This window comes from Grampus griseus (genome assembly GCF_964374135.1).
Source record: "Grampus griseus genome assembly, chromosome: 1".
NCBI lineage: Eukaryota > Metazoa > Chordata > Mammalia > Artiodactyla > Delphinidae > Grampus > Grampus griseus.
In genome coordinates, this window is record NC_139017.1 from 117,746,983 (window position 1) to 117,774,214 (window position 27,232).

General features: G+C 36.9%; 1 protein-coding gene across 1 annotated transcript in view; it reads right to left on the minus strand.

Annotated features, from left to right (window-relative positions):
- Positions 1-8,261: 8,261 nt before the first annotated feature.
- Positions 8,262-27,232, minus strand: part of ACADM (acyl-CoA dehydrogenase medium chain) — a 48,948-nt gene continuing 29,977 nt past the window's right edge. Inside the window, exons 10-12 of the mRNA XM_082680889.1 lie at positions 26,729-26,824; positions 10,339-10,587; positions 8,262-9,037 (exon numbers count right to left, since the gene is read on the minus strand). Of these exons, the coding sequence (XP_082537015.1) occupies positions 8,966-9,037; positions 10,339-10,587; positions 26,729-26,824 (417 nt within the window). The 3' untranslated portion in view covers positions 8,262-8,965. The remainder of the gene's footprint in view (positions 9,038-10,338; positions 10,588-26,728; positions 26,825-27,232) is intronic.

Here is a 27,232-nt window from a genome sequence, read left to right on the forward strand (position 1 = left end):
ATAGTAAGATGAATCTGTGGACAAATTAGAGAGGTTTGTAATTTGGGTTAAAGAGAAAAACAGCTATGTGTCTTTTTCTCTAATTATCAGTATAATACAAGTATAGTACTATATGTTTAAGTGCAGTTTATTTTTAAATGAAGAGACTAATTAGTCTGGATTTCCTGAACTTTTTATAATGATTTATTGGTCAAATTAGCTAACCTAACACCTAAATGAAGTTTAAGATTTTTGAAAATGTAATTTTGGGTTCCACCATATTGAATCATAAGTCTAACAAAATTTGTTTATTCCAACAGTAATTATGTTTTGAATTATGTCAGATTATAGATAATTTCCATGATCTTTAGGAAATGTAAAACCTTGGACTGATATTGAATTAATTAATGAATAATCAAATATGCCTGGATTGTTTCTTGGATAGAATATTAAATCATTGATTATTGAACATAATTTTAAGCTTATATACTTTTGTTTCTTACTTTGATATGCTATGGAATAAATTACATGTGGGTCAAGTTAATAAATATGTTTCTTTTCGCCACTTCAAAGTGGCAAAGGGATATGCATAGATATATAAAGTTGTGTTAATATTCATGAACTTTGCTAAAATGTTCGTGTGTGAAAAACAGTTCCAATGACCTGCTTCCCAGCTTTCTCTGAAGTAGAAGTTAGTTTCTACAATTAAGTCATAATAATAAGGATTATTATATCACTAGAGTTGGACCAGTAGTGATAGAGAAATACAACTATGTATGTGTTTTTATTTTTCAAGAGAAAATGAGTAGTTTCGTTCCAAGTATCAGCTTTTTCTAGATTATGAAAAAGCATTGTGAAGGACAAAACTTTAGGAAAGTGAATTTTATTTGCCTTGGTGTGTAATACCTGAATCTGAAAAAAACACTGGAAGGTACTAAAATTTTGGCAAAGTTCACTCAGTTTTATGGGGCTTGCTTACTTGGTTTACTGATTGACCCCTTCACCAAAGGTAAAAGGTTACTCTTTACCGTCTGCCTACATACCAGAGATTTTGTCTTACAGAATAAATTTTCTGTGTTCTATGTGTTGAAATTTTAATACCCTTAATTATTTTAAAAAAAGGAACAAAGTTTCCTCATTTGAGAAACAAAGTTCTGTATAATTATGTTATATTTTTCTGTGTTTATTTTTATTTATTGTCCCTTTAATTAAATAGGTAAACAAGTGTTCTTTCTCAGGTACCTATAATCCTATCTTAATCAAGTGATCAGATCATCTGACATCTCTTGATTTTGCCTTCTCAAGGTTAAATCTTGAATTCAGAAAAATAAAAATTTCACGATATATTTTACATCTAAATGTATCTTTGAAATTTCCTGGAGGAGAGGGATTGGGAGGCTGGAAAATAAAAAATCTATTCTTTCACCTCATAAAAAGAAAGATATTAGAAATAATTAAGTTTATTTCATGTGCCCCATATTTCTTATTTACCAACTACTACTACTACTACTACTACTACTACTACTGTGGGAGCTTTATAGAAAAATTTGGTAAATATTTCAGATCGACTCAGCCTTCCATAGCTTAAATTTGTATAGGTAAAATGTTAATATAAATATGTCCAAAATTGTATACTTTATGAGAAGGCCCTGGAGATTTGTCAATTCTCTTTGTTTCCCTCAGGGGAAATAATGGTTAAATTCTTATGAAATAATTATGCACTATGCTGTAATAGAGATTTGAACTCACTTCCATTCTGATATTATTTCAGTCTTGGTCATTACAATGGACTGAATGTTTCTGTCCCCCCACAAATTCATATGTTGAAATCCGAATCCCCAGTGTGATGGTATTAGTAAGTGGGGCCTTTAGGAGGTAATTAGGTCATAAGGGTACAGTCCTCATGAATGGGATTAGTGCCCTTATAAAAGGGACCCCAGAGAGCTCTCACCCTATTTTTGCCACGTTAGTGTAAAAGAAGTTAGAAGTCTGCAACACAGAAGAGGGCAGGCATCTTGATCTTAGACTTCCTAGCCTCTAGAACCGTGAGAAATACATTGTTGTTTAAACCACTCAGTCTATGGTGTCAACTGAAAAAAAAATGTACAACAGAAAAACTGCGAGTTGTGTTTATTCAGTGTCTCACTGAGGACTATAGCCCAGGAGACAGACTCTCAAATAGCTCTGAGAAACTGTTCTGAAGAGGTAACGGGGGAGGTCAGTATACATGTGATTGTGGTGAAGGGGGTATGTGCAACCCAGCACACATCTCTGTAGAAGGTTGCTGCTAGACATGAAGAACAGATATCTTAATTAATGGTTTTAGTGCTTTTCTAAGTATGGGAAGATGCAAGAATCCAGGTTCATAAAAAAATTTCTCCTGAAAATACCTATTTTTCCTGAAGGTCTGTTCTGTCAGTTTTCCCAGAGCATAGAATGCCTCATTCTGCCCTGAATTCCTTTCAGGCTGTGTTGAAGGTCAGTGACTGCAGGGGCTAATAGCTTAATTCTTAACAGAACTGGATGGTAAGTAACATTCTTTAGTTGGCAATGGTATTGTTGTAGCAGCCTGAACTAAAACGGTTATCTACAGATAGTTTCTGTTTTACTCTGATGCTAGCTTGAGGGCTCTGCCTATAGATTTACAGGCCAAAGTTTGTGCATTCAGGAACGGACAGTCTCAGAGCCTCATGGGAAGAATCAGGTGCTTTGAACTGTCAATAGAGACGTCAAAGAATAGTTTTGTGGGTACACATTTCCAAACTGACATAGCTTAGACACATCACACCATACCAGTGGACTGAGTCAGGATTTCTAGAACTCTTTTGTCTAGAAGCAGACAGTTCTTTTATTTTTTTTAAATCAATTTTGGTTCAACTTTCTATTATCTTATTTATTTACTTTTAAATTTATTTAAATTTATTTTTTTTTGGCTGCGTTGGGTCTTTGTTGCTGTGCATGGGCTTTCTCTAGTTGCGGCCAGTGGGGGCTACTCTTCGTTGCAGTGCGCGGGCTTCTCACTGCGGTGGCTTCTCTTGTTGTGGAGCACAGGCTCTAGGCACGTGGGCTTCAGTAGTTGTGGCTTGCTGGCTCTAGAGCACAGGCTCAGTAGTTGTGGTGCATGGGCTTAGTTGCTCCATGGCATGTGGGATCTTCCCAGACCAGGGCTTGAAACTGTGTCCCTTGCATTGGCAGGCGGATTCTTAACCACTAGAAGCACACAGCTTCTTGAACGTAGTTTACTGATCCAAGATCCAACAGAGCAATTACAGACAACTGAAGGGACCAATGAGGGAAATGTAATCATGGTTACTTGTTTGGAATATTGTTTATGCAGTTGTTATGTTCTATATTTATGGATATGTAAGGAAGCCCTTTTTAATTCTTAGGCTATCTCTAGTCTTCAATTTAGTAGATTCTGCTTTTGTAAACTGGAATTTTAAAATGGTATGATTCTCACTGTGTCCCCAGAATTTAGAAACATTTACTGAGTCTCCTTACATTTCATGGCAATATCAAAAGGAATCTTTACTCGTGTTTACCAGGATATAATTGAACAAATTGATTGTGTAACCAAAGCCATACCTGGAGTGTCATAATTGAGACCAATTCACATTTACTCATGTATGACAAACCCATTATTAAAAAAACAAGTTGACTTTATACGTAGAGTCAGTGCCTACAAAGCTGCCCCAGTAAAACTGGAATGGTACCTGGCTTACAAGGTTCCAGTCTTACAGATGGTAAGGAAGGTCCCTTCTATAGTAAATTTTAGAGATGCTGAGGAAGAAATTTACCTAAAGTCTTAGGTACTACTGGAGAAATCTGGTAGAGAGTTTCTTGAGCTTGGTTCCAGAGGCTTTTAGAAGTCCAATTTCAGTGTCCTTATGAAAACTTTCATACAGAGGTTAATCCTGCAGCTTTAATAATTGTTCAGTATTGCACATCTCTGGATTTGCAAAGTAAATCTGAGGAGGCCTACATAGTTAACACCCTTACTGTACAAAGGTAATCAGGCCAAACCTAATGAAACCTGTCTTTTTGTATCAAGAGTAATCTTGGCAGATTATTTATGCTCACATGAAAAGAGACTGTCAAAACACATTGTCAAAGACTTGGAAATGTATAAAAGAAATTACTGAGTGTCCTTTTAGTGGACTGCTAGGTATTATCTCATGGATCCTCTGAAGAGGTATATACCTGTGATTGTCTATTGGCTGGCTAAACTGTTTTACAACTCTGTTAAAAGTTAAATTATAGAAAATGGAGAGTAATGAAAATGAGCCATGAACTACAAGTGGTTTCTCCTGTATAGAAAAGATGACCCCGGGACTTCCCAGGCTGTCCAGTGGTTAAGACTCTGTACTCCCAATGCAGAGGGCATGGGTTCGGTCCCTGGTCAGGGAAATAAGATCCTGCAAGCCGCACAGTGTGGCCTAAAAAAAAAAGAGAAGATGACCCCCTCTTTAGGTTTTTTGCCCTGCCAGTTTTACATCTATTAGCAAATTCTTTTAAGCGTTTCTAACTGCCGATATGTCTGTTCTTCAAATTCTCCCTTATACTAGTTTTAACATCTTGTTAGTTCTCTCATTCATTCATTAGTTATATGAAACCTTTAAAAAAAAAAAACCTGTTGCCTATAGAGTTCAATCTTCAATCTCCAAAGAACTTTTGTATTATCTGGTTACAGGGTATATATTCAAATCAATGGGTGTCATTCTAGAAGCCATGTAAACAGCTTTTTTTTTTTTTTTTAATTCAGAGGAGTCTTGGAATAAACTCTTCTCCCTATATGCAAATTGATGACTCTGGTAGATTCCTTAAACATTCAATAAACTTGCCATAAACATACCAGATCTTTTATAAAATTATGTCTTTTCCAGGAACCATCAAGTCACAGATGTAGGCAACTAACAATCATGTTTGTAGTCTGACTCTACCTATCCTCCTGGCTGTAATGGCCCTTGCCAGTCAGCTTTTATAAGTGGCGGGAAATCTAATATATTAGGTCTTATTCTATCATGGGATCAAAGAAGCAGAGGAAGAAGCTAGGCTATAGAACAAGAAAGAATGAAACATGACAGGGAAAATAGATAGAAAGGTACTATTTCATGGGCTCCTAAAGACTATTTGGGTTCTAGATCCTTCCTAAAACTGACTCTGTTCCAGCCTTCAGATCCATGAGGCACTTCAATATACTTAAAATATATTTGTCCATATTTTGCTTAAGTAGCTTAAGTTCATTTGTGTTACTTGTGACTAAAAGCTCTTAATTGATAGTTATATAATTGCTTAATACTTATCAAAGGTACTTTAATATTCTCATTATGTGGCTTTGGAATACAGTTACATGTCTAGAAGCTTTATATTTACAATATGTAGGTGAATTTTTGAACTTGTGTAAATTCAAATTTGCATTTGGAATGTATATATTCCATTTAACTTGTAATTTCTATGTAATATCCAATTTATTTAGAAATCTCCTACCAATCTTGAGCTGTACCATTAAAACACAGTTTCATAATTGAGCATGAAAAAGCCATTTAAACTTTCTTGGTAAAAGATTAGATTTTTATTTTCATAATTTAGTGAGGTGTAAGAGGAAATGGATTTGGTTTTTGTCCCCAGTCCCTGGGTGAGCCTGTAAGTGAAAGTGGGGTCTGGCTGCTTGCCCCTCAAAAGCTAATAAAGAGGCAAGGTTGGTGGAAAAGAAAGTTTGCTTTATTTTGGATGCCGGCAACGGGGGGCGGGGGCAGGGGAGGAAGGGCAGATGCCTGTCCAAAGGCTGGCTCCCCCCGCAGCCTGACAGTCAGGAGGCAAGAGCTTTTATACAGAGGGAGGGGGCTACATGCAGAAATGGCATAGTCAGCTCTGACAGTCATCTTGAAATTGGTCATGTAGTGGTCTGACCAGTGTCATCCTGATTGTTTTAAGTACAGTTAATCTTCAGTTCCAGGGTCAGTTTGTTCCCATTTCCTTGAGGCCAGTTCTCAGAATTGTAGCAGCTTATGTCATGGCTACAGTCTGGTCATCATGTAGTTAACTTCTTCCACCTGGTGGGGCTTTCAGTGTCTGTAAGACAGCTCACACGATATGGCCCAGAATATTATCTATAGCCCTTGAGGAGGAGCTAAAGGTCCTTGACTTTGCTTACTGACTAAACTATATTGTTTTGTCCTGTTTGACTTTTCTTTGCTTCTGCATTTTCTCACTTCTCTGATTAAACTTATTCTTTGGCTAAAGTTTTTCCACAGACAAAAGGCAGGTGAAGGACATGGGGTTGGGGAAGAAGGATCATAGGGTCCTGCTCTGTTTCAAGCTCATCCAGTCCTTGGAATTTCCTGAGCAACAGGAGTATCTTTTATTATTTTTAAAAAATAAATTTTAGGGACTTCCCTGGTGGCGCAGTGGTTAAGAATCCACCTGCCAATGCAGGGGACACGGGTTGAAGCCCTGGTCCGGGAAGATCCCACATGCTGTAGAGCAACTAAGCCCATGCACCACAACTACTGAGCCTGCGCTCTAGAGCCTGCAAGCCACAACTACTGAGCCCACACGCCACAACTGCTGAAGCCTGTGCTCCTAGAAGCCCGTGCTCCACAACAAGAGAAGGCACTACAATAAGAAGCCGGCGCAGCACAACAAAGAGTAGCCCCCGACCGCCACAACGAGAGCGCAGCAACAAAGACCCAACGCAGCCAAAAAATAAATGAATAAATAAATAAATAAATAATAAAATAAAAATTTTAAAAATTTACTTATTTGGCTGCACCAGGTCTTAGTTGCAGCGCACAGGATCTTCATTGCAGCATGTGGGATCTTTAGTTGCAGCGTGTGGGATTTTTTTTGTGCCATGTGGGATCAAGTTCCCTGACCAGGGATCGAACCCAGGCCTGCACTGGGAGCGTGGAGTCTTAACTGCTGGACAACCAGGGAAGTCCCTCTTTTATTATTCATAATGAGCCCCTTTCAAAAGATCATAGTAGACTTTGTGCTAATGAGGTGACTTAGCGTGGAGCCCCTAAAGAGGCTCAGGTTGGGGCCAATCACCAGAAAGACCAAGTAATTAGAGGGTAGTGTTGTGGTCTAAACTGCCCCAAACCCCCGCCCCAAATTCATATGTTGAAGCCCTAACCATTCCCATGTGACCATGTTTGAAGATAGGGACTTAAGAGAAGTAATTGAATTAAATGAGGTCATAAGGGTATGGCTCTAATCTAATAAAACTGGTGTCTTTGTAAGAAGAAGAGACACCAGAGCTCACTCTCTCCCTATGCATGTGCACAGACAAGAGGCCATGTGAGAACAGAGTGAGAATGTAGCTGTCTACGAGCCAGGATGAGAGGCCTCACCAGAAACCAACCCAGATGGTACCTTGATCTTGGGACTTCTAGCCTCCAGAACTATGAAAAAATAAATGTCTGTTGTTTAAGCCACCCAGTTTGTGGCATTTTCTTATGGCAACCTTAGCTGACTAATGCAGGTGGGAACTTCAACCCCACCCTTGACATCTGGGCAGGAGAGGGAGGCTGTAAATTCTCTACCGAAACTTGAACGATGAGATTCAGGAGTTTCCAGATTAGTGAACACACTGAGGTACTGGGAGGGTGGTACATTGGGAGAAGTTATGAAAGCTCGGTGTCTCTCCTTATACCTTGCCCTTTGCACCTCCTCCTTTGTAATAAACCAGTAAATGTATTTTACCTGAGTTCTGTGAGCCATTCTAGCAAATTATCAAACCCAAGGGCAAGGTCATGGGAATACCTGAATTTGTAGCCAAAGTGGTCAGAAGTGTGGGTAGCCTGGGGATCCAGGACTTATAGTGGTGTTTCTGAAGTGAGATACCACTTCAGACGGAGTGGGCGGAGCCCTTACACCTGTGGAGTCTGATGCTAACTATTCTGAGTTACTGTCAGAATAGGATTGAACTATGGATTCCCAGTTGGTATCAGAATTGGAAAATCATAAGTGATGTCAGAAACACCATTTAGTATAACATATTGAGCAGTATTTGATGTTTAGAATTACAAAGAAATAGTAAATTTACATTTGGTTCTTTCATTATTTCATACTGATATTTTCTGAAGTATCTAATAATGCAATCTAATGAACAAATGGACAGGTAACTATGCAGTTCAAAATCAAAACATGAATTTTTTTCTATCACAGTAAATAAACCAAGTACACACTATTGCATGAAAAGAATACAGATACACAAATTGAACAGATACACAACACTGAACAATTTTAGTTAAGTTTATTTTTAGAATATATATGCACGGAATGAGACTGTACAGTGGACCAAAGGTTAACCAGAGACCAACAGAGTCATATAAAAATAATTTAAGGGAAATTTTATTGATTTATTTTAAATAAGGCAAGTGAAATGTGGGCTCAGAATTAAACAAGATTTTCAAGTAACTTTTGGTCATTGTATAAAGGGAGAATATGAACATCAAATTTTTGGTTATTACTGTACAAAATGGAAAACAAATGCTTTCCAAATTGCAGTAAAATTAACTCCTCTAACACAAATACCACTAAGTCTACAAAGTCACTGGCAAGTTATTTAAATCCCAGAATATTTTCTGAGTGTAAATTTTGGAACATTCTGAATACTTTTATAAACCCTCCTTCCTGTCATTGGGAAAACACTGAAATTCCAAGAAATTTCTGTTACTTTAATTATAAGAGGTCAAAACAACAAGCCAAATGTATCTTTCTAGGTTAATGTGATTCAGGTACAGTGGCACTAAAGGACAACACATAATTTTAATAAAACCAAATCTATTATAGAAAAGGCAAGTCATAAAGCTAAACAAAAATAGAAAACTACTATTAGCATCAGTTGCATAGGTTTAGTATAAGAGTACTTATTTTAAAATTTTTACTGGAAAAAACCTTAAAGCCCACTCTTTCTCTTTCCTGGAGTTTAAGTAGTAGATCATGTTCTAAATACTCAACAATTACGAACATGGTGATCTGGTTAATTTTTATACCTGCCAATGTGTTCACGGGCTATAATAATCCTTTGAATTTGTGCTGTACCTTCATAAATCTGCAAAAAATAAGAAAATACATGTAGGTTAAATATCTTCCGTATGTAAACAGCCAGTATTTTGGACAGTACCCTAAGCTCCACTGCAATACCAAACTGAATCAAACCATATATAAGGTCTGTAGTCTACAGTGATTCTGAAACTTGATTTTCTGAACCCCATGAAAATACATAAATTCTCTAAAGATTAGTTAACATTATTATAAAAACTCATTTACCAAAATTTTGGAGGACAGTCTTAAAACATCAAAAAAAAGGATATTAACATTTCAAAAAGTGTTTGGGAAATCTAAGTTCAATGTTGCTAAAATATTTTAACCAACTTTTTTGAACTGTTTTTAGCTAGTTGTCGACTTCAGTCATTTTCTGTTCTTACTCTTAAACCTGATTTCTATCTCTTGTTGCCTAAGGAACACAGTTGCTAAAGAAAAAGATGATGGAAGGATTTGTTTTTGTTCATTTAGGTAGCCCTAGTAGCCAGCCCTCACTTCCAGTTTAAACTTCTAACCATTTATTAGTTCAGATGGCAGAGAAAAGCTAAAACGTAATAATTACAAGCTCCAGGGAAGGGAGAGTATTACCAGATAAACCCGTAACTTTGGATAAGGCACAAATTCTGGTTCTCAGTTTTTTCAAGTTTAAATTGAGGGGCTGCACTGTCTAAATTTCTTTCTCTAACATTCTATGATTCTACCTCTGGATTTCAAATGACTGGATTTGTCAAATAATTTGCTGGGGGTTGAGGAAAGCAAGGGAAGAGATATTGAGAATCATGGCTTATAATTACTTAAACTACATGTGGACATGAGCATTTATACCTTATTCACTAAATTACTCCTATCTCTAAGTTTTTCTAACCATCAATTTAATTTATAAGACAGAGTCATCTATATCACTTTCTCCTCATGTTGTTTTTTTTATCTCCCAAATATGACTTCAAGAGTTGTCAGGTAAGATTCAAAATAAAATAACTTAATTAATTTAAATGATACACATACTTTTAGGAGAGCAAAGAGTGAGTTACAATTAGCTAGGATGTTAAGAATCAAAGAAGGCTGATCCAGACATCCTGTACATGTCTGCACCATTTACTCTGTTAGCCTGTTCTCTCTCAAGGAATACACTTCAATGTAACATTCTTCCTTGTGTTAATTAGTTCCAAAAATTTAGGCTCACAGCCATTTATTATAATGATTTATTATTACCTGTGACATAAAAATCTATAAACAATCAGAAATCTACTATGTCATTTATGAATATTATGTTCCTTAAAAATAAATAAAAATCATTTTTAACATTACCTGATAGATCTTGGCATCCCTCATTAGTTTTTCTACAGGATATTCTGTATTATATCCGTTGCCTCCGAAAATCTGAACAGCATCAGTAGCTACCTGATTTGCAATATCTCCAGCATATGCCTTTGCAATAGAGGCAAAATAGGTATTTCGGCGACCAGAATCAACCTCCCAAGCTGCTCTCTGGTAACTCAATCTAGCTAGTTCAACTTTCATTGCCATGTCAGCCAGCAAAAATGATATTCCTTGGTGCTAGAATTAAACAGAAAAAAGTTTAAGGATATTTATTGACTAAAAGTTTTTTCCCTGGAACTTTTTTTTTAACTTTTAAAACTAATTTTAGACTTAAAAAGTTACATTCTGCTTCCTCCAGTGGTAACATATTACAAAACCATAGTATAATAAACATTGGTAAAATGTTGTCAGCTAAACTATATACTTTATTCAAATTTGGCCAAGTTTTCCACCAATGTCCTTTTTCTGTTGAAAGATCCCATCCAGGATTCCAACTGAATTAAACTGCTATTTCTTCCTAGTCTTTCCTTCTCTTTCATGACCATGGTGTACTTTTGAATAATACTGATTGGTTATTTTTTTGTAGAATGTCCCTCAATTTGGGTTTGCCTGATGTTTTCTCAGGAGTGGAATGAGGTTATAATTTTTGACAAAAATACCACAAAAATTATATGGATCCTTCAGAGTATCTCCTGGGACTTTTTAAAGAAAATTGCCATAGATAGTGAAAAATAATGTGGCACTGTATCAGGTGCTGATGGGAAAGTGACAAAGACAAATAAAAGATGTTTCTTATCCTCTACAGGTTCATAATTAAATAGGAGACTTAGACAAATACTTTCAAGAGGAGACAGTAAGTTTTCTATGAGTTATATGGCCAAGATATGTTATAAGATGGAAATACGTTCACCATACCTTGATATGTGAAAATTTCAAATATGTAGTATGCTTACAGCTTTGGAAAAATATATTCATGACCCCAAAAGAGCAGAACACACATTCTGTTAAAGAGCACATGGAACATTCTGCAGGATAGATAACATGTTAGGCCACCAAAAAAAGTCTCAATAAGTGTAACAGGGTTGAAATCATGTCAAACATCTTTTTTGACCACAACGGTAGAGACTATAAATCAACTACAAAAACAAAAAACTCCTGCAAAAAACACAAACATGTGGAATCTAAACAACATGCTACTAAAAAACCCAATGGTTCACTGAAGAAATCAAAGAGGAAATTTAAAAATACCTGGAGACAAATGAAAATGGAAGCACAATGTTCTAAAATCTATGGGACATAACAAAGGCAGTTCTAAGAAGTTTATAGCAATATAGGCCTTCCTCAAGAAACAAAAAAAATCTCAAATAGACAATTAACCTTACACATAAAGAAACTTAAAAAGAAAAATAAGTCCAAAGTTAATAGAACAAAGGAAATAATACAGCTCAGAGTGGAAATAAATGAAATCAAGACAAAAAAATACAAAAGAGATCAATGAAACTAAGAGCTGATTCTTTGAAAAGATTAAAAAAAATTGATAAATCTTTAGCCAGACTCATAAAAAAAAGACAGGACCCAAACAAATAAAATCAGAAACAAAAGAGGACAAGATGCAACCAATATCACAGACACACAAAATATCATGAGAGATTACTACAAAAATTACATGCCAACAAATTAGACAACCTAGAAGAAATGGGTAAATTCATTTAGACATACAACCTAAGAAGACTAAATAAGGAAGAAAAAGAAATTTGAACAGACCAATTACTAGTAGTGAAATTGAATCAGTAATGAAAAACTCCCAAGAAATGAAAGTCCAGGACCAGACAGCTTCACAGGTGAATTCTACCAGACATTTAACAAAGACTTAACACCTATCCTTCTCAAACTATTCCAAAAAATTGAGAAAGGAATGCTCCCAAACTCACTCTACAAAGACAGCATTACTCTGATACCAAAACCAAATCACTACCAAAAACAAAAAGTAAAAATACATAAAAATAACAGGCCAATATCCCAGATGAACATAGATGCTAAAATCCTCAACAAATAATAGCAAACCAAATTCATTAATATCTTAAAAAGATCATATACCATGAGATCAAAAGGGATTTACCCCAGGGATGCAAGCATGGTTAAATAGCCGCAAGTCAGTCAACGTGATAAACCACATTAACGAAATGAAGGATAAAAAACATATAAACATTTCAATAGATGCAGAAAAAGCTTTTGACAAAATTCAACACCCATTTATGATAAAAACACTCAACTAAGTGTGTGCAAAGGGAACATACCTCAACATAATTAAGGACATAAATGACAAAAACCACAGCTAACATCATACTCAATGGCAAAAAGCTGAAAGCATTTCCTCAAAGATCAGGAACAAGATAAGGATGCCCACTCCCACCACTTTTATTCAACATAGAATTGGGAGTCCTATCCACAACAATCAGACAAGAAAAAGAGGTAAAAAGCATCCACACTAGAAAGGAAGAAGTAAAACTGTCACTGTTTGCAGATGATGATATAGAAAACCCTATAGACTCCACAAAAAAGCTATCAGAATGCTGTAGCATTTTCATACACTAATAATGATCTGTCAGAGAAAAGAAAACGATCCCATTTACAACTGCATCAAAAAGAACACCTAGGAATAAAAGTAATCAAGGAGGTAAAAGACCTGTACTCTGAAAACTGTGAGACACTGATGAAAGAAACAAAAGATGATACAAATAGAGAGTCCATGCTAATGGATTGGAAGAATTAATATTGTTAAAATACCCATACTATCCAAAGCAATCTACAGATTCATAACAATATGAATATCAAAATACCAACAGAATTTTTCACAGAACTAGAACAAATAATCCTATAATTTGTATGGAACCAAAAAGATGCTGAATAACCAAAGAAATCTTGAGAAAGAACAAAGCTGGAGGTATCATGCTTCCTGATTTCAAATTATACTACAAAGCCATAGGAATCAAAACAGTATGATACTGGCACAAAAACAGACACATAGATCAATGGAACAGAATAGAAAGCCCAGAAATAAATGCACACTTATACAATCCATTAATCTTCAACAAAGAAGGTAAGAATATACAATGGGGAAAAGACAGCCAGTTTAAAAAAAAGACAAAACACAAAACTGGACCATTTCTTTACACCATATACAAAAATAAACTCAAAATGGATTAAAGAATTAAAAGTAAGACCAAAAACCATAGAACTCCTAGAAGGAAACAGAGGCAGTATGCTTTTTTACATTGGTCTTATCAATATTTTTTGGATCTGTCTCCTCAGGCAAGGGCAACAAAAGCAAAAATAAACAAATGGGAGTAGATAAAAGTAAAAACTGAAAAGCTTTTGCACAGTGAAGGAAATCATCAACAAAATGAAAAAGCAACCTACTGAATGGGAGAAGATATTTGTAAATGATATATTTGATAAGGGTTAATATCCAAATTACATTAAAAAATGCAACTTATCAAAAAAAGAAATCCAATAAAAAATGGGCAGAGGACTTGATTAGATATTTTTCCAAAAACACAAAGATGGCCAGTAGACACATGAAAAGATGCTCAAAGTCACTAATCATCAGGAAAATGCAAATCAAAACCACAATGAAATATTGCCTCACACCTGTCAGAAAGGCTGTTATCAAAAAGACAACCAATAACAAGTGTTGGCAACAATGTGGAGAAAATGAAACCCTCGTGTACTGCTGGTGGGAATGTAAATTGGTGCAGCCACTATGGAAAACAGTATATAGGTTCCTCAAAAAATTAAAAATAGTACTATCATATGATCCAGCAATTCCACTTCTGGGTTTACCTGAAGAAAAGAAAAACACTAATTCAAAAAGATATATGCACTCCCATGTTATATAAATAAATAAGTCATAGGGATGTTATATACAGCATAAGGAATATAATCAATAATACTACAGTAATTTAGTATGTTGAAAGATGGTTACTAGATTTATAGTGGTGATCATTTCTTTTTTTTTTTTCTTTTGTGGTACGCGGGCCTCTCACTGTTGCGGCCTCTCCCGCAGCGGAGCACAGGCTCCGGTCGTGCAGGCCCAGTGGCCGTGGCTCACGGGCCCAGCTGCTCCGTGGCATGTGGGATCCTCCCGGACCGGGACATCAACCCGTGTCCCCTGAATCGGCAGGCGGACTCTCAACCACTGTGCCACCAGGGAAGCCCAGATGATCATTTCTTAATGTGTTTGCCTGTCAATCACTATGTTGTACACCTGAAACCAATATATTATATGTCAACTATACATCAATTAAAAAAACACAGACACATGCACTATATATATATATATTTTTTTTTTTTTTTTTGGATAAAGGGAATATAGAGCAAAATTTAAAAAATCACAGTAATTTTCTCTGGACAATGGGATTATGAATAACTTTTCTTACTTAATTTTACTTATATTGTATCACATAAATTATTCTACAATGGACGTGGAATGGAACATATCCTTTAATATACATTCAAAGAAGTCATAAAGACATTCAGAAACAAGAATACTAAGATTATTAGAAAGGTGCTTTGTGTACTATGCAACACCAAAATGGGTTTTGAAGACCGATTGGTTATAACAAAGACCCCACACATTCTATGACTGTGTACAAACTAATAGGAACTAAAAGTCACAAAAAATAAAAGAAAAAACTGAGGTGTTCAATTTCATATATTTACTCTATTTAGTACTTTAGAACGTGACAAGTTGCTTGAGACTGGCGTGGTAATTAAGTCTTAGAGGAGGCATTATTAACCAATGTGAATAATTCCTATGTAGGATAAAGAAAGTAATATCTTCCCTTATTACTATCTGCCTGAATTGTGTCCATTCTTCTAAGTCAATGATTCTTTCAGTTTTTTGTTTTTGGTTTCATTTTTGAATAGGTAATACAACTACCAGGTCAAAGTTCAAATTTTCTTCCTACTTGTATCATCCCTGCCCTTCCCCACCCCATTTAATTCCCCCTCCTGGAGGTAATCAGGTTAACAGTTTGTTTTTCATTCTCTCAGAGATATTATATACCCACGTAAGCAAATACATCTATTGTCTATCCCTCATTTTTTTCCCGCCCCCCCCACTGTCTCTCCCTTTTTTACACATATGGTAGCCTACCATGTTGATGGGTTTTCATTTTGCTTTTCTTACTTATCAATAAATCTAAGCACTGTATATATCAATACATAGAGAACTTCTTTATTCTTTTTTAGAACTGCAGGATATTCCACTGTATTGATGATCAAAATCTTGGCTGTTTCTAGTATTAGGCTGTTTCCACACAATGCTGAAATAAACAACCTATAAATATGTCATGATGCACATAATGGGAATATATCTGAAAGATAAATATTATATGAAATATAGCTGAAGGATAACCATTGCAATGTGGGCCCAAAGGTAGGTACTTTAGATATATATTGCCAAAATGTGGTTCATAAAAGTTATACCAATTTATATTCCCATTGGCATTAGGCAGAATCACTTATTTCAATACAGCCTCAGCAACCTGGTATAACATGCCCATGCTTCTCTTGAAAGATTTTGATTTAAAAATCTAGGGTGGTACCCAGTTTACGTTTTTAATTAATACTCCCAAAGAGTCTCATTCACTTCCATTTCAGCCCATGCTTTGAGAAACTCTGTTGTAAATCCAGCTCAGATTCCCTGTAATGCATCTAGCCCAAGACAGTCTCTCTCCTTTTGGTTTTGTAACCCTGTCTGTAGCTCTCATTTTGGGACTTAATGTTATACTGCTCTATATTATTTCTTAATATTTCTTTTCTGATATGTATCTTATCTCCAAAGTCAAAGGCTCCTGAGGGCAGAGGCTATATCAAACTTCTTTTATATCTCTGGAAATAGCACATGTAGAGTGTGCAAAGAGGACAAACTCTTTAATAAGTGACTACTTGGGTTCACATCTTTTTTTCTTTTCTTAAACATCATTATTGGAATATAATTGCTTCACAATGGTGTGTTAGTTTCTGCTTTATAAAAAAGTGAACCAGTTACACTTATGTCCCCATATCTCCTCCCTCTTGCATCTCCCTCCCACCCCCCACCCCTCTAGGGGGTCAAAAAGCAACAAGCTGATCTCCCTGTGCTATGCAGCTGCTTCCCACTAGCTATCTATTTTACATTTGGTAGTATATATTAATGATGCCACTCTCTCACTTCCTCCCAGCTTACCCTTCCCCCTACCCTGTGTCCTCAAGTCCATTCTCTACACCTGCATCTTTATTTCTGTCCTGACCCTAGATTCTTCAGAACCATTAATTTTATATATTCCATATATATGTGTTAGCATACGGTATTTGTTTTTCTTTCTGACTTACTTCACTCTGTATGACAGACTCTAGGTCCATCCACCTCACTACGAATAACTCAAGTTCGTTTCTTCTTATGGATGAGTAATATTCCACTGTATATATGCGCCACATCTTCTTTATCCATTCATCTGTCAATGGACATTTAGGTTGCTTCCATGTCCTGCCTATTGTACATAAAGCTCCAATGAACATTGTGGTACATGACTCTTTTTGAATTATGGTTTTCTCAGTGTATATGCCCAGTAGTGACATTGCTGGGTTGTATGGTAGTTCTATTTTTACTTTTTTAAGGAACCTCCATACTGTTCTCCATAGTGGTTATATCAATTTACATTCCCACCAACAGTGCAAGAGGGTTTCCTTTTCGCCAAACCCTCTCCAGCATTTATTGTTTGTAGATTTTTTGATGAGGGCCATTCTGACTGGTGTGAGGTGACACCTCATTGTAGTTTTGATATGCATTTCTCTAATGATTAGTGATGTTGAGCAACCTTTCAGGTGCTTGTTGGCAAACTGTATATTTTCTTTGAAGAAATGTCTATTTAGGTCTTCTGCCCATTTATGGATTGTGTTGTTTGCTTTTCTGATATTGAGCTGAATGAGCTGCTTGTATATTTTGGAGATTAATCCTTCGTCAGTTGCTCCAATTGCAAATATTTTCTCCCATTCTGCGGGTTTTCTTTTCATCTTTTTTATGGTTTCCTTTGCTGTGCAAACACATTTAAGTTCCATTAGGTCCATTTGTTTATTTTTGTTTTTATTTCCATTTCTCTAGGAGGTGGGTCAAAAAGGATCTTGCTGTGATTTATGTCATAGAGTGTACTGCCTATGTTTTCCTCTAAGAGTTTTATAGTGTCTGGATTTACATTTAGGTCTTTAATACATTTTGAGTTTATTGTTGTGTATGGTGTTAGGCAGTGTTCTAATTTCATTCTTTTACATGTAGCTGTACAGTTCTCCCAGCACCATGTATTCAAGAGGCTGTCTTTTCTCCATTGTATATTCTTGCATCCTTTATCAAAGATAACGTGACCATATGTGTGTGGGTTTATCTCTGGGCATTCTATCCTGTTCCACTGATCTATATTTCCCTTTTTGTGCCAGTACCATAGTGTCTTGATTACTGTAGCTCTGTAGTAGACTCTGAAGTCAGTGAGCCTGATTCGTCCAACTTTGTTTGTCTTTCTCGAGATTGCTTTGGCTATTCGGGGTCTTATGTGTCTCCATACGAATTTTAAGATGTTTTGTTCTAGTTCTGTAAAAAATTCCACTGGTAATTTGTTAGGGATTGCACTGAATTTGTAGATTGCTTTGGGTAGTAGAGTCATTTTCACAATGTTGATTCTTCCAATCCAATAACATGGTATATCTCTCCATCTGTTTGTATCATCTTTAATTTCTTTCATCAGTGTCTTATAATTTTCTGCATACAGGTTTTTCGTCTCCTTAGGTAGGTTTATTCCTAGGTATTTTATTCCTTTTGTTGCAATGGTAAATGGGAGTGTTTCCTTAATTTCTCTTTCAGATTTTACATCATTAGTGTATAGGAATACAAGAGATTTCTGTGTATTAATTTGTATCCTGCTACTTTACCAAATTCATTGATTAGCTCTAGTAGTTTTCTGGTAGCATCTTTAGGATTCTCTGTGTATAGAATCATGTCATCTGCAAACAGTGACAGCTTTACTTCTTTTCTGATTTGTATTCCTTTTATTTCTTTTTCTTTTCTGATTGCTGTGGCTAAAACTTCCAAAACTATGTTGAATAAGAGTGCTGAGAGTGGGAAACCGTGTCTTGTTCCTGATCTTAGTGGAAATGGTTTCAGTTTTTTAACATTGAGAACGATGTTGGCTATGGGTTTGTCATATATGGCCTTTATTATGTTGAGGTAAGTTCCCTCTATGCCTACTTTCTGCAGGGTTTTTAAGATAAATGGGTATTGAATTTTGTCGAAAGCTTTTTCTGCATCTGTTGAGATGATCATATGGTTTTTCTCCTTCAATTTGTTAATATGGTGTATCACATTGATTGATTTGCATATATTGAAGAATCCTTGCATTCCTGGGATAAACCCCACTTGATCATGGTGTATGATCCTTTTAATTTGCTGTTGGATTCTGTTTACTAGTATTTTGTTGAGGATTTTTGCACCTATGTTCATCAGTGATATTGGCCTGTAGTTTTCTTTCTTTGTGACATCTTTGTCTGGTTTTGGTATCAGGGTGATGGTGGTCTCGTAGAATGAGTTTCAGAATGTTCCTCCCTCTGCTATATTTTGGAAGAGTTTGAGAAGGACAGGTGTTAGCTCTTCTCTAAATGTTTGACAGAATTTGCCTGTGAATCTATCTGGTCCTGGGCTTTGGTTGTTGGAAAGTTTTTAATCACAATTTCAATTTTAGTGCTTGTGATTGGTCTGTTTATATTTTCTATTTCTTCCTGCTTCAGTCTCAGAAGGTTGTGCTTTTCTAAGAATTTGTCCATTTCTTCCAGGTTGTCCATTTTATTGTAATACAGCTGCTTGTAGTAATCTCTCATGATCCTTGGTATTTCTGCAGTGTCAGTAGTTACTTCTCCTTTTTCATTTCTTATTCTATTGATGACTCTTTCCCCTTTTTTTCTTGATGAGTCTGGCTAATGGCTTATCAATTTTGTTTATCTTCTCCAAGAACCAGCTTTTAGTTTTACTGATCTTTGCTACTATTTCCTTCATTTATTTTTCATTTATTTCTGAACTGATCTTTATGAGTTCTTTCCTTCTATTAACTTTGGGGTTTTTTTATTCTTCTTTCTCTAATTGCTTTAGGTGTAAGGTTAGGTTGTTTATTTGAGATGTTTCTTGAGGTAGGAGTGTATTGCTATAAACTTCCCTCTTAGAACTGCTTTTGCTGCATCCCATAGGTTTTGGGTAGTTGTGTTTTCATTGTCATTTGTCTCTAGGTATTTTTTGATTTCTTATCTGATTTCTTCAGTGATCTCTTGGTTATTAAATAGTGTATTGTTTAGCCTCCATGTATTTGTATTTTTTACAGATTTTTTCCCATGATTCATATCTAATCTCATAGCATTGTGGCAGGAAAAGATACCTGATATGATTTCAATTTTCTTAAATTTACCAAGGCTTGATTTGTGACCCAAGATATGATCTATCCTGGAGAATGTTCCATGAGTACGTGAGAAGAAAGTATATTCTGTTATTTTTGGATGGAATGTCTTATAAATATCAGTTAAGTCCATCTTTAAATGTATCATTTAAAGCTTGTGTTTTCTTATTTATTTTCATTTTGGATGATCTGTCCATTGGTTAAAGTGGCGTGTTCAATTCCCCTACTATTATTGTGTTACTGTCAATTTCCCCTTTTATGGTTGTTAGCATTTGTGTTATGTATTGAGATGCTTCTATGTTGGGTGCATAAATATTTACAATTGTTATATTTTATTCTTGGATTGGTCCCTTGATCATTATGTAGTGTCTTTGTCTCTTGTAATAGTCTTTATTTTAAAGTCTGTTTCGTCTGATATGAGAATTGCTACTGCAGCTTTCTTTTGATTTCCATTTGCATGGAATATCTTTTTCCATCCCCTCACTTTCAGTCCATATGTATCCCTAGGTCTGAAGTGGGTCTCTGGTATACAGCATATTTTAATGGGTCTTGTTTTTGTATCCATTCAGCCAGTCTATGTCTTTTGCTTGAAGCATTTAATCCATTTACATTTAAGGTAATTATCGATATGTTCCTATTACCATTTTCTTAATTGTTTTGGGTTTGTTAGTGTAGCTCTTTTCCTTCTCTTGTGTCTCCTGCCTAGAGAAGTTCCTTTAGCATTTGTTGTAAAGCTGGTTTGGTGGTGCTGAATTCTCTTAGCTCTTGCTTGTCTATAAAGGTTTTAATTTCTCTGTCGAATCTGAATGAGATCCTTCCTGGGTAGAGTAATCTTGGTTTTAGGTTTTTCCCTTTCATCACTTTAAATATGTCCTGCCACTCCCTTCTGGCTTGGAGAGTTTCTGCTGAAAGATCAGCTGTTAACCTTATGAGGATTCCCTTGTATTTTATTTGTTGCTTTTCCCTTGCGGCTTTTAATATTTTTTCTTTGTATTTGATTTTTTTTTCCTGGTACGCGGGCCTCTCACTGCTGTGGCCTCTCCTGTTGCGGAGCACAGGCTCCGGACGCGCAGGCTCAGCGGTCATGGCTCACGGGCCCAGCCGCTCCGCGGCATGTGGGATCTTCCTGGACTGGGCCACGAACCCGTGACCCCTGCATTGGCAGGCGAACTCCCAACCACTGCGCCACCAGGGAAGCCGTTTGTATTTGATTTTTGATAGTTTGATTAATATGTGTCTTGGTGTGTTTCTTCTTGGATTTTCCTATATGGGACTCTCTGTGCTTTCTGGGCTTGATTAACTATTTCCTTTCCCATATTAGGGAAGTTTTCAACTATAATCTCTTCAAATATCTTCCCAGTCCCGTTCTTTTTCTCTTCTTCTTCTGGGACCCCTATAATTCAAATGTTGGTGCATTTAATGTTGTCCCAGAGGTCTCTAAGACTATCCTAAATTCTTTTCATTCTTTTCTCTTTATTCTGCTCTGCAGTAGGTATTTCCACTATTTTATCTTCCAGGTCACTTATCCGTTCTTCTGCCTCAGTTATTCTGCTCTTGATTCCTTCTAGAGAAATTTTAATTTCATTTATTGTGTTGTTCATCACTGTTTGTTTGCTCTTTAGTTCTTCTAGGTCCTTGTTAAACGTTTCTTGTTTTCTCTCCATTCTATTTCCAAGATTTTGGATCATCTTTACTATTATTACTCTGAATTCTTTTTCAGGTAGACTGCCTATTTCCTCATTTGTTTGGTCTGGTGGGTTTTTGCCTTGCTCTTTCATCTGCTGTGTGTTTCTCTGTCTTCTCATTTTGCTTAACTTACTGTGTTTGGGGTCTCCTTTTCACAGGCTGTAGGTTCGTAGTTCCTGTTGTTTGTGGTGTCTGCCCCCAGTGGCTAAGTCTGGTTCAGTGGGTTGTGTAGGCTTCCTTGTGGAGGGGACTGGTGCCTGTGTTCTGGAGGATGAGGCTGGATCTTGTCTTTCTGGTAGGCAGGACCGCATCCGGTGTGTGTTTTGGGGTGTCTGTGACTTTATTATGATTTTAGGCAGCATCTCTGCTAATGGGTGGGGTTGTGTTCCTGTCTTGTAGTTGTTTGGCATAGGGTGTCCAGCACTGCAGCTTGCTGGTTGTTAAGTGGAGCTGGGCCTTAGCGTTGAGATGGAGATCTCTGGGAGAGCTTTCGCCATTTAATATTACATGGAGCCGAGAGACCTCTGGTGGACCAATGTCCTGAACTCGGCTCTCCCACCTCAGAGGTACAGGCGTGACACCCGGCCAGAGCACCAAGACCCTGTCAGCCACACGGCTCAGAAGAAAAGGGAGAAAAAAAGAAAGAAAGAAAAAATAAAATAAAATAAAGTTATTAAAATAAAAAATTAAAATTATTAAAAATTAAAAAGTGATAAGAAACAAAGAAAGAAGAGAGCAACCAAACCAAAAAACAAATCCACTAATGATAACAGACACTAAAAACTATACTAAAAAAAAAATAAAAATAAATAAACCAAACGGACAGAACCCTAGGATAAATGGTAAAAGCAAAGCAATACAGACAAAAGCACACAAAGAAGCATACACATGCACACTCACAAAAAGAGAAAAAGTAAAAAAATATATATCGTTGCTCCCAAAGTCTACCTCCTCAATTTTGGGATTATTCGTTGTCTGTTCAGGTATTCCACAGATGCAGGGTACATCAAGTTGATTGTGGAGATTTAATCCACTGCTCCAGAGGCTACTGGGAGAGATTTCCCTTTCTCTTCTTTGTTCACACAGCTCCTGGGGTTCAGCTTTGGATTTGGCCCCGCCTCCACATGTAGGTCACCTGAGAGCGTCTGTTCTTCGCTCAGACAGGAGGGGGTTAAAGTACCAGCTGATTAGGGGGCTCTGGCTCACTCAGGCCGGGGGGAGGGAGGGGTACGGAATGAGGGGCGAGCCTGCATTGGCAGAGGCCGGCATGACATTGCAACAGCGTGAGGTGTGTCATGTGTTCTCCCAGGGAAGGTGTCCCTGGATCACGGGACCCTGGCAGTGGTGGGCTGCACAGGCTCCCGGGAGGGGAGGTGTGGATAGTGACCTGTGCTTGCACACAGGCTTCTTGGTGGCTGCAGCAGCAGCCTTAGCGTCTCATGCCCGTCTTGGTGTCTGCGCTAATAGCCACGGCTCGTGCCCATGTCTGTAGCTCATTTAGGCGGTGCTCTGAATCTCCTCTCCTCACGCACCCCGGAATAATGGTCTCTTGCCTCTTAGGCAGGTCCAGACTTTTTCCCGGACTCCCTCTCGGCTAGCTGTGGCGCACTAGCCCCCTTCAGGCTGTGTTCACTCAGCCGACCCCAGTCCTCTCCCTGGGATCCGACCGAAGCCCGAGCCTCAGCTCTCAGCCTCCGCCCACGCCAGCAGGTGAGCAAACAAGCCTCTCAGGCTGGTGGGTGCTGGTCGGCACTGATGCTCTGTGCGGGAATCTCTCCGCTTTGTCCTCTGCACCCCTGTTGCTGCACTCTCCTCCATGGCTCCGAAGCTTCCCCCGCCCGCCATGCCCTGTCTCCACCAGTGAAGGGGCTTCCTAGTGTATGGAAACCTTTCCTCCTTCACAGCTCCCTCCCAGAGGTGCAGGTCCCATCCCTATTCTTTTGTCTCTGTTTTTTCTTTTTTCTTTTGCCCCACCCAGGTACGTGGGGAGTTTCTTGCCTTTTGGAAAGTCTGAGGTCTTCTGCAAGCATTCAGGAGGTGTTCTGTAGGAGTTGTTCCACAAGTAGATGTATTTCTGATGTATTTGTGGGGAGGAAGGCAATCTCCACGTCTCAGTCCTCCACCATCTTGAAGTTCCTCCCCGGGTTCAAATCTTGATTTCATCATTAACTGATGTTCTTACATACAATAAATAAGACTACCAGTACTTACTCTATAGTATTGTGTGGATTAAATTAATTAATACATGTAGAGCACTTAGGATAGTGCCTAGAACAAAGAAAGCAGCTACTTATTAATATTTTAATATAGTAGTAGTTCAATTACTACTATTTGTTGAGAAGTTCACACTACAAAATATATCATAAGTGCTAGAAATCTAAAGTTTTCCAACACAGAAATTTACTACTTTTATGGATATTACATTCTAGTGAGGCAGTAAAGAAAGACAATAAACAAACACATACCTGGTATAATGTTGGGCAGTGCTAAGACGAAGAAAAAAAGTGGGAATACTATATAGAATGTTGGAGGTGGTTTTTTACACAGGGTAATCAAGGGTACATTCTTTAGTGAAATGAATGAGCAAGTGGATATCTAGCGGGAAGAGTAAAGTTAAAAACAACAACAAAAGGTCACTGTGGATGACAGATGACCATTTTAAGGAGTCTGGATTTTAATCTGAGTGTGATGAGAAGATATGAAAGAATTCTGAGCATAAAATGATTAAGTAACAGGGAGATATAAGTATATTTCTTTCTAAGTATATCTTATTTCAGTCTTAAGTCCCAAATAACATTTTCCCTCATCCATTTTCCCCTCAAGAAAAGTTACTGCTAACTAGCAATAATAATCAATACAAATGGGAGTTATTCTCAACAGATTCTTTTCATATCATACCAAACCACTCCAACTTCACCTGGATGGAGGGTTTTGACTAGACAAAGGAGTAGGCAGTTATTGCCATTAAGAGATTCTACCATCCCGTAATTTGTTATCAATGTTCCTAGTTCTACTCATTGGTTAAAAAAAGTACCATTCTCTGTTTTTGGCAGCTTTCTTTAGCCACATCAAGTTAAGCACTGTGAGGATAAGTAGTGACATAGTGTTCTCTTAAAGAGAGAAGTGATATTAACAACAATAATAAACATGGTAGTGAATAGGAGAGCTGTGATTAGAGTATTATACTCTATAATGTCTCTTAAAACAAAACAAAAAAAATCTATTCTTTCTTTTTGGAAATAACAGACCAAAGCTATATATAAATCAGCCCTTTAGTGTTACCTTTGTTTAGCCTAGGAAAGTAGTAAGCAAAAACAAAGATTTTTCTACACTTAACAGTAAGAGCCATGAGGAAAAAATATCAACTTCAGAGTCTGTAAGAAGTGGAACATAAAAGATTCCATATTGAGTTGAAAATAGCCAGAAGAGTTATCATCAGATACTTGGTGGGGAGGACCTGGAAATTATGTTATCTGTTTACAATTAAACTAAACTAATATTTAGTAATAAATATACATTCCACTAATCTGTATACATATAGTTCTGGCAACATAAATGAGCTAATGTAGAGTCTCTTTTTGGTGACAAACACAAAGAAATACTTGATTTAAAAACAGCTCTTAGAATGCTGAAACCTCTGGACTACCTGATAAAAGTACAAAAACCAATTCCCCTGGATGCTTCCACAATGCATTGAAGGAAAATAATACCTGCTGCAGATAAACTTAACAAGCAAAAATTAAGAGAGGAAATAACTGGTCATGACAGAGAGAACACATGCAACAGACCAAAAAATAATCACCCTAATAACTTGAGATAACAGAAAAATATCAGAAAGTGACTATAACTTAAGTATTATATAATTAAGGAGATAAAAGGAGAATAAGAAGCTATGTTAAAAAAACAGGCTACCTTAAAAGAAAGGGTGGAGATGAAAAAGAACCAAACATAAATTCTAGAAATGAAAAAAGTCATTAAATGGATTAAGTAGCAGATTAGACACAGCGTAAGAAAAACTGAAAAGCAAATCTGAGAAAATTATCTAGAATACAGCAAAGATAAATTACGAAATTGAGGTTAAGAGATACAGAGCAGTACTAATCCAAGTTTGATCTGTGGATCCCTGCCAGTCCACAAATTGTTACTGGACTAGTTCATGATACAGAAAGTGAGAGTAAGCATTTGCAACAATTTGATATTATTGTGACAATCTTTCACCACAGATCGTTTGAGAACCACTGACACACAGAGGTAGAAATAGGGAGTGTTCACTGTACAACCTATAGTTAACAGGAGTTATAGGAGAGAATATAGACAATGGGGGAGCATCAACATTTGAAAAGATAAGATTAAAAATTTCCTGGGAATTACCTGACGGTCCAGTGGTTAGGACTCTGAGCTTTCACTGCCCCAAGGGCCCGGGTTCAATCCCTGGTTGGGGAACTAAGATCCTATAGGCCGTGTGGTGCAGCCAAAAAATAATAATAATAAAAAAATAATAAATAGTACTAAAATTATTTGATACTCAAGAAGACATGAGAAGTAACATGAATTAAGAGCATGAAATGGAATCCTGGACCTATGACTTCTAAATTGTGTGTCCTTGGACAAGTTATTCTCTCTGAGTTGCTGTTTCCTGATCTTTAATAGAAATTATAGTACTACCAAAACAAGAGTGTAATGGGGGAAATGCACAATATATTTTAAATGTGTAGCACAGTGTCAGGTACACCACAGGCACTCAAATATTAGCTGTTCTTTTTCTTCTTAATTAACAGAATCCCCAAAGTGGACAATAGTTAGTAGCAGAGTCTAAAGAAAATCTATTCTTAAAACCCACCCTGGGGATTTCCCTGGTGGCACAGTGGTTAACACTCCACGCTCCCAATACAGGGGGCCTGGGTTGGATCCCTGGTCTGGGAACTAGATCCCACATGCATGCCGCAACTAAGAGTTCGCATGCCACAGCTAAGGAGCCCACCTGCCGCAACTAAGGAGCCCGCCTGCCAGAATGAAGACCCGGCGCAACCAAATAAATAAATAAATATTTTAAATAAATAAACAAATAAATAAATTAAAACCCACCCTGACAGTTCACATTATCTTCTTGCTACCAAAGCAGAAATAAATTATTTTGTACTTAAAAGATAATTTTCAAATATTTAGATGAAAATGAATGTCTTTACATTTGAACAAAGCAAGTACAGTATTAAAATTACCTCTACAAGCAGCTTTCCAAAAGTTTTCCTCTCCAGGGCATACTTAGTAGCTTCATCCAAAGCTCTTTGTGCTAGTCCCACAGCACCAGCTGCTACCTAGTATTTTAACATTTTACAAAGCAAAAGTTCATGTTGTCTTTAAAACACACGTATAATGTCTATTTGCCTAAAATCTAAGTTAAGGATTATACAAAGAGAAGCTGACCTATACCTTAAGGCAATAAAGGGTGGGGGAGATAACAAGCATTTAAATTTATATTATTTATGAATTAAAGGTTAATGGAAGGCATTTGTAAGGCACAGGACCATAGCCTAGAGACAAGTCATTCTTTCTGTTTAACAAGGGAAAGCTTCTCGGGGGAAATACTCCAAATGAGTGAGGGAAGAGGAATGAGTACACATCAGCAGGAATGATTAGTGTGAAATGCTTCTTTGTAAATCAAACAGCTATAGTAATTCTGTATTTACTAAAATAACTTCTGTAATAGCAAGAGTGTTGAAGAA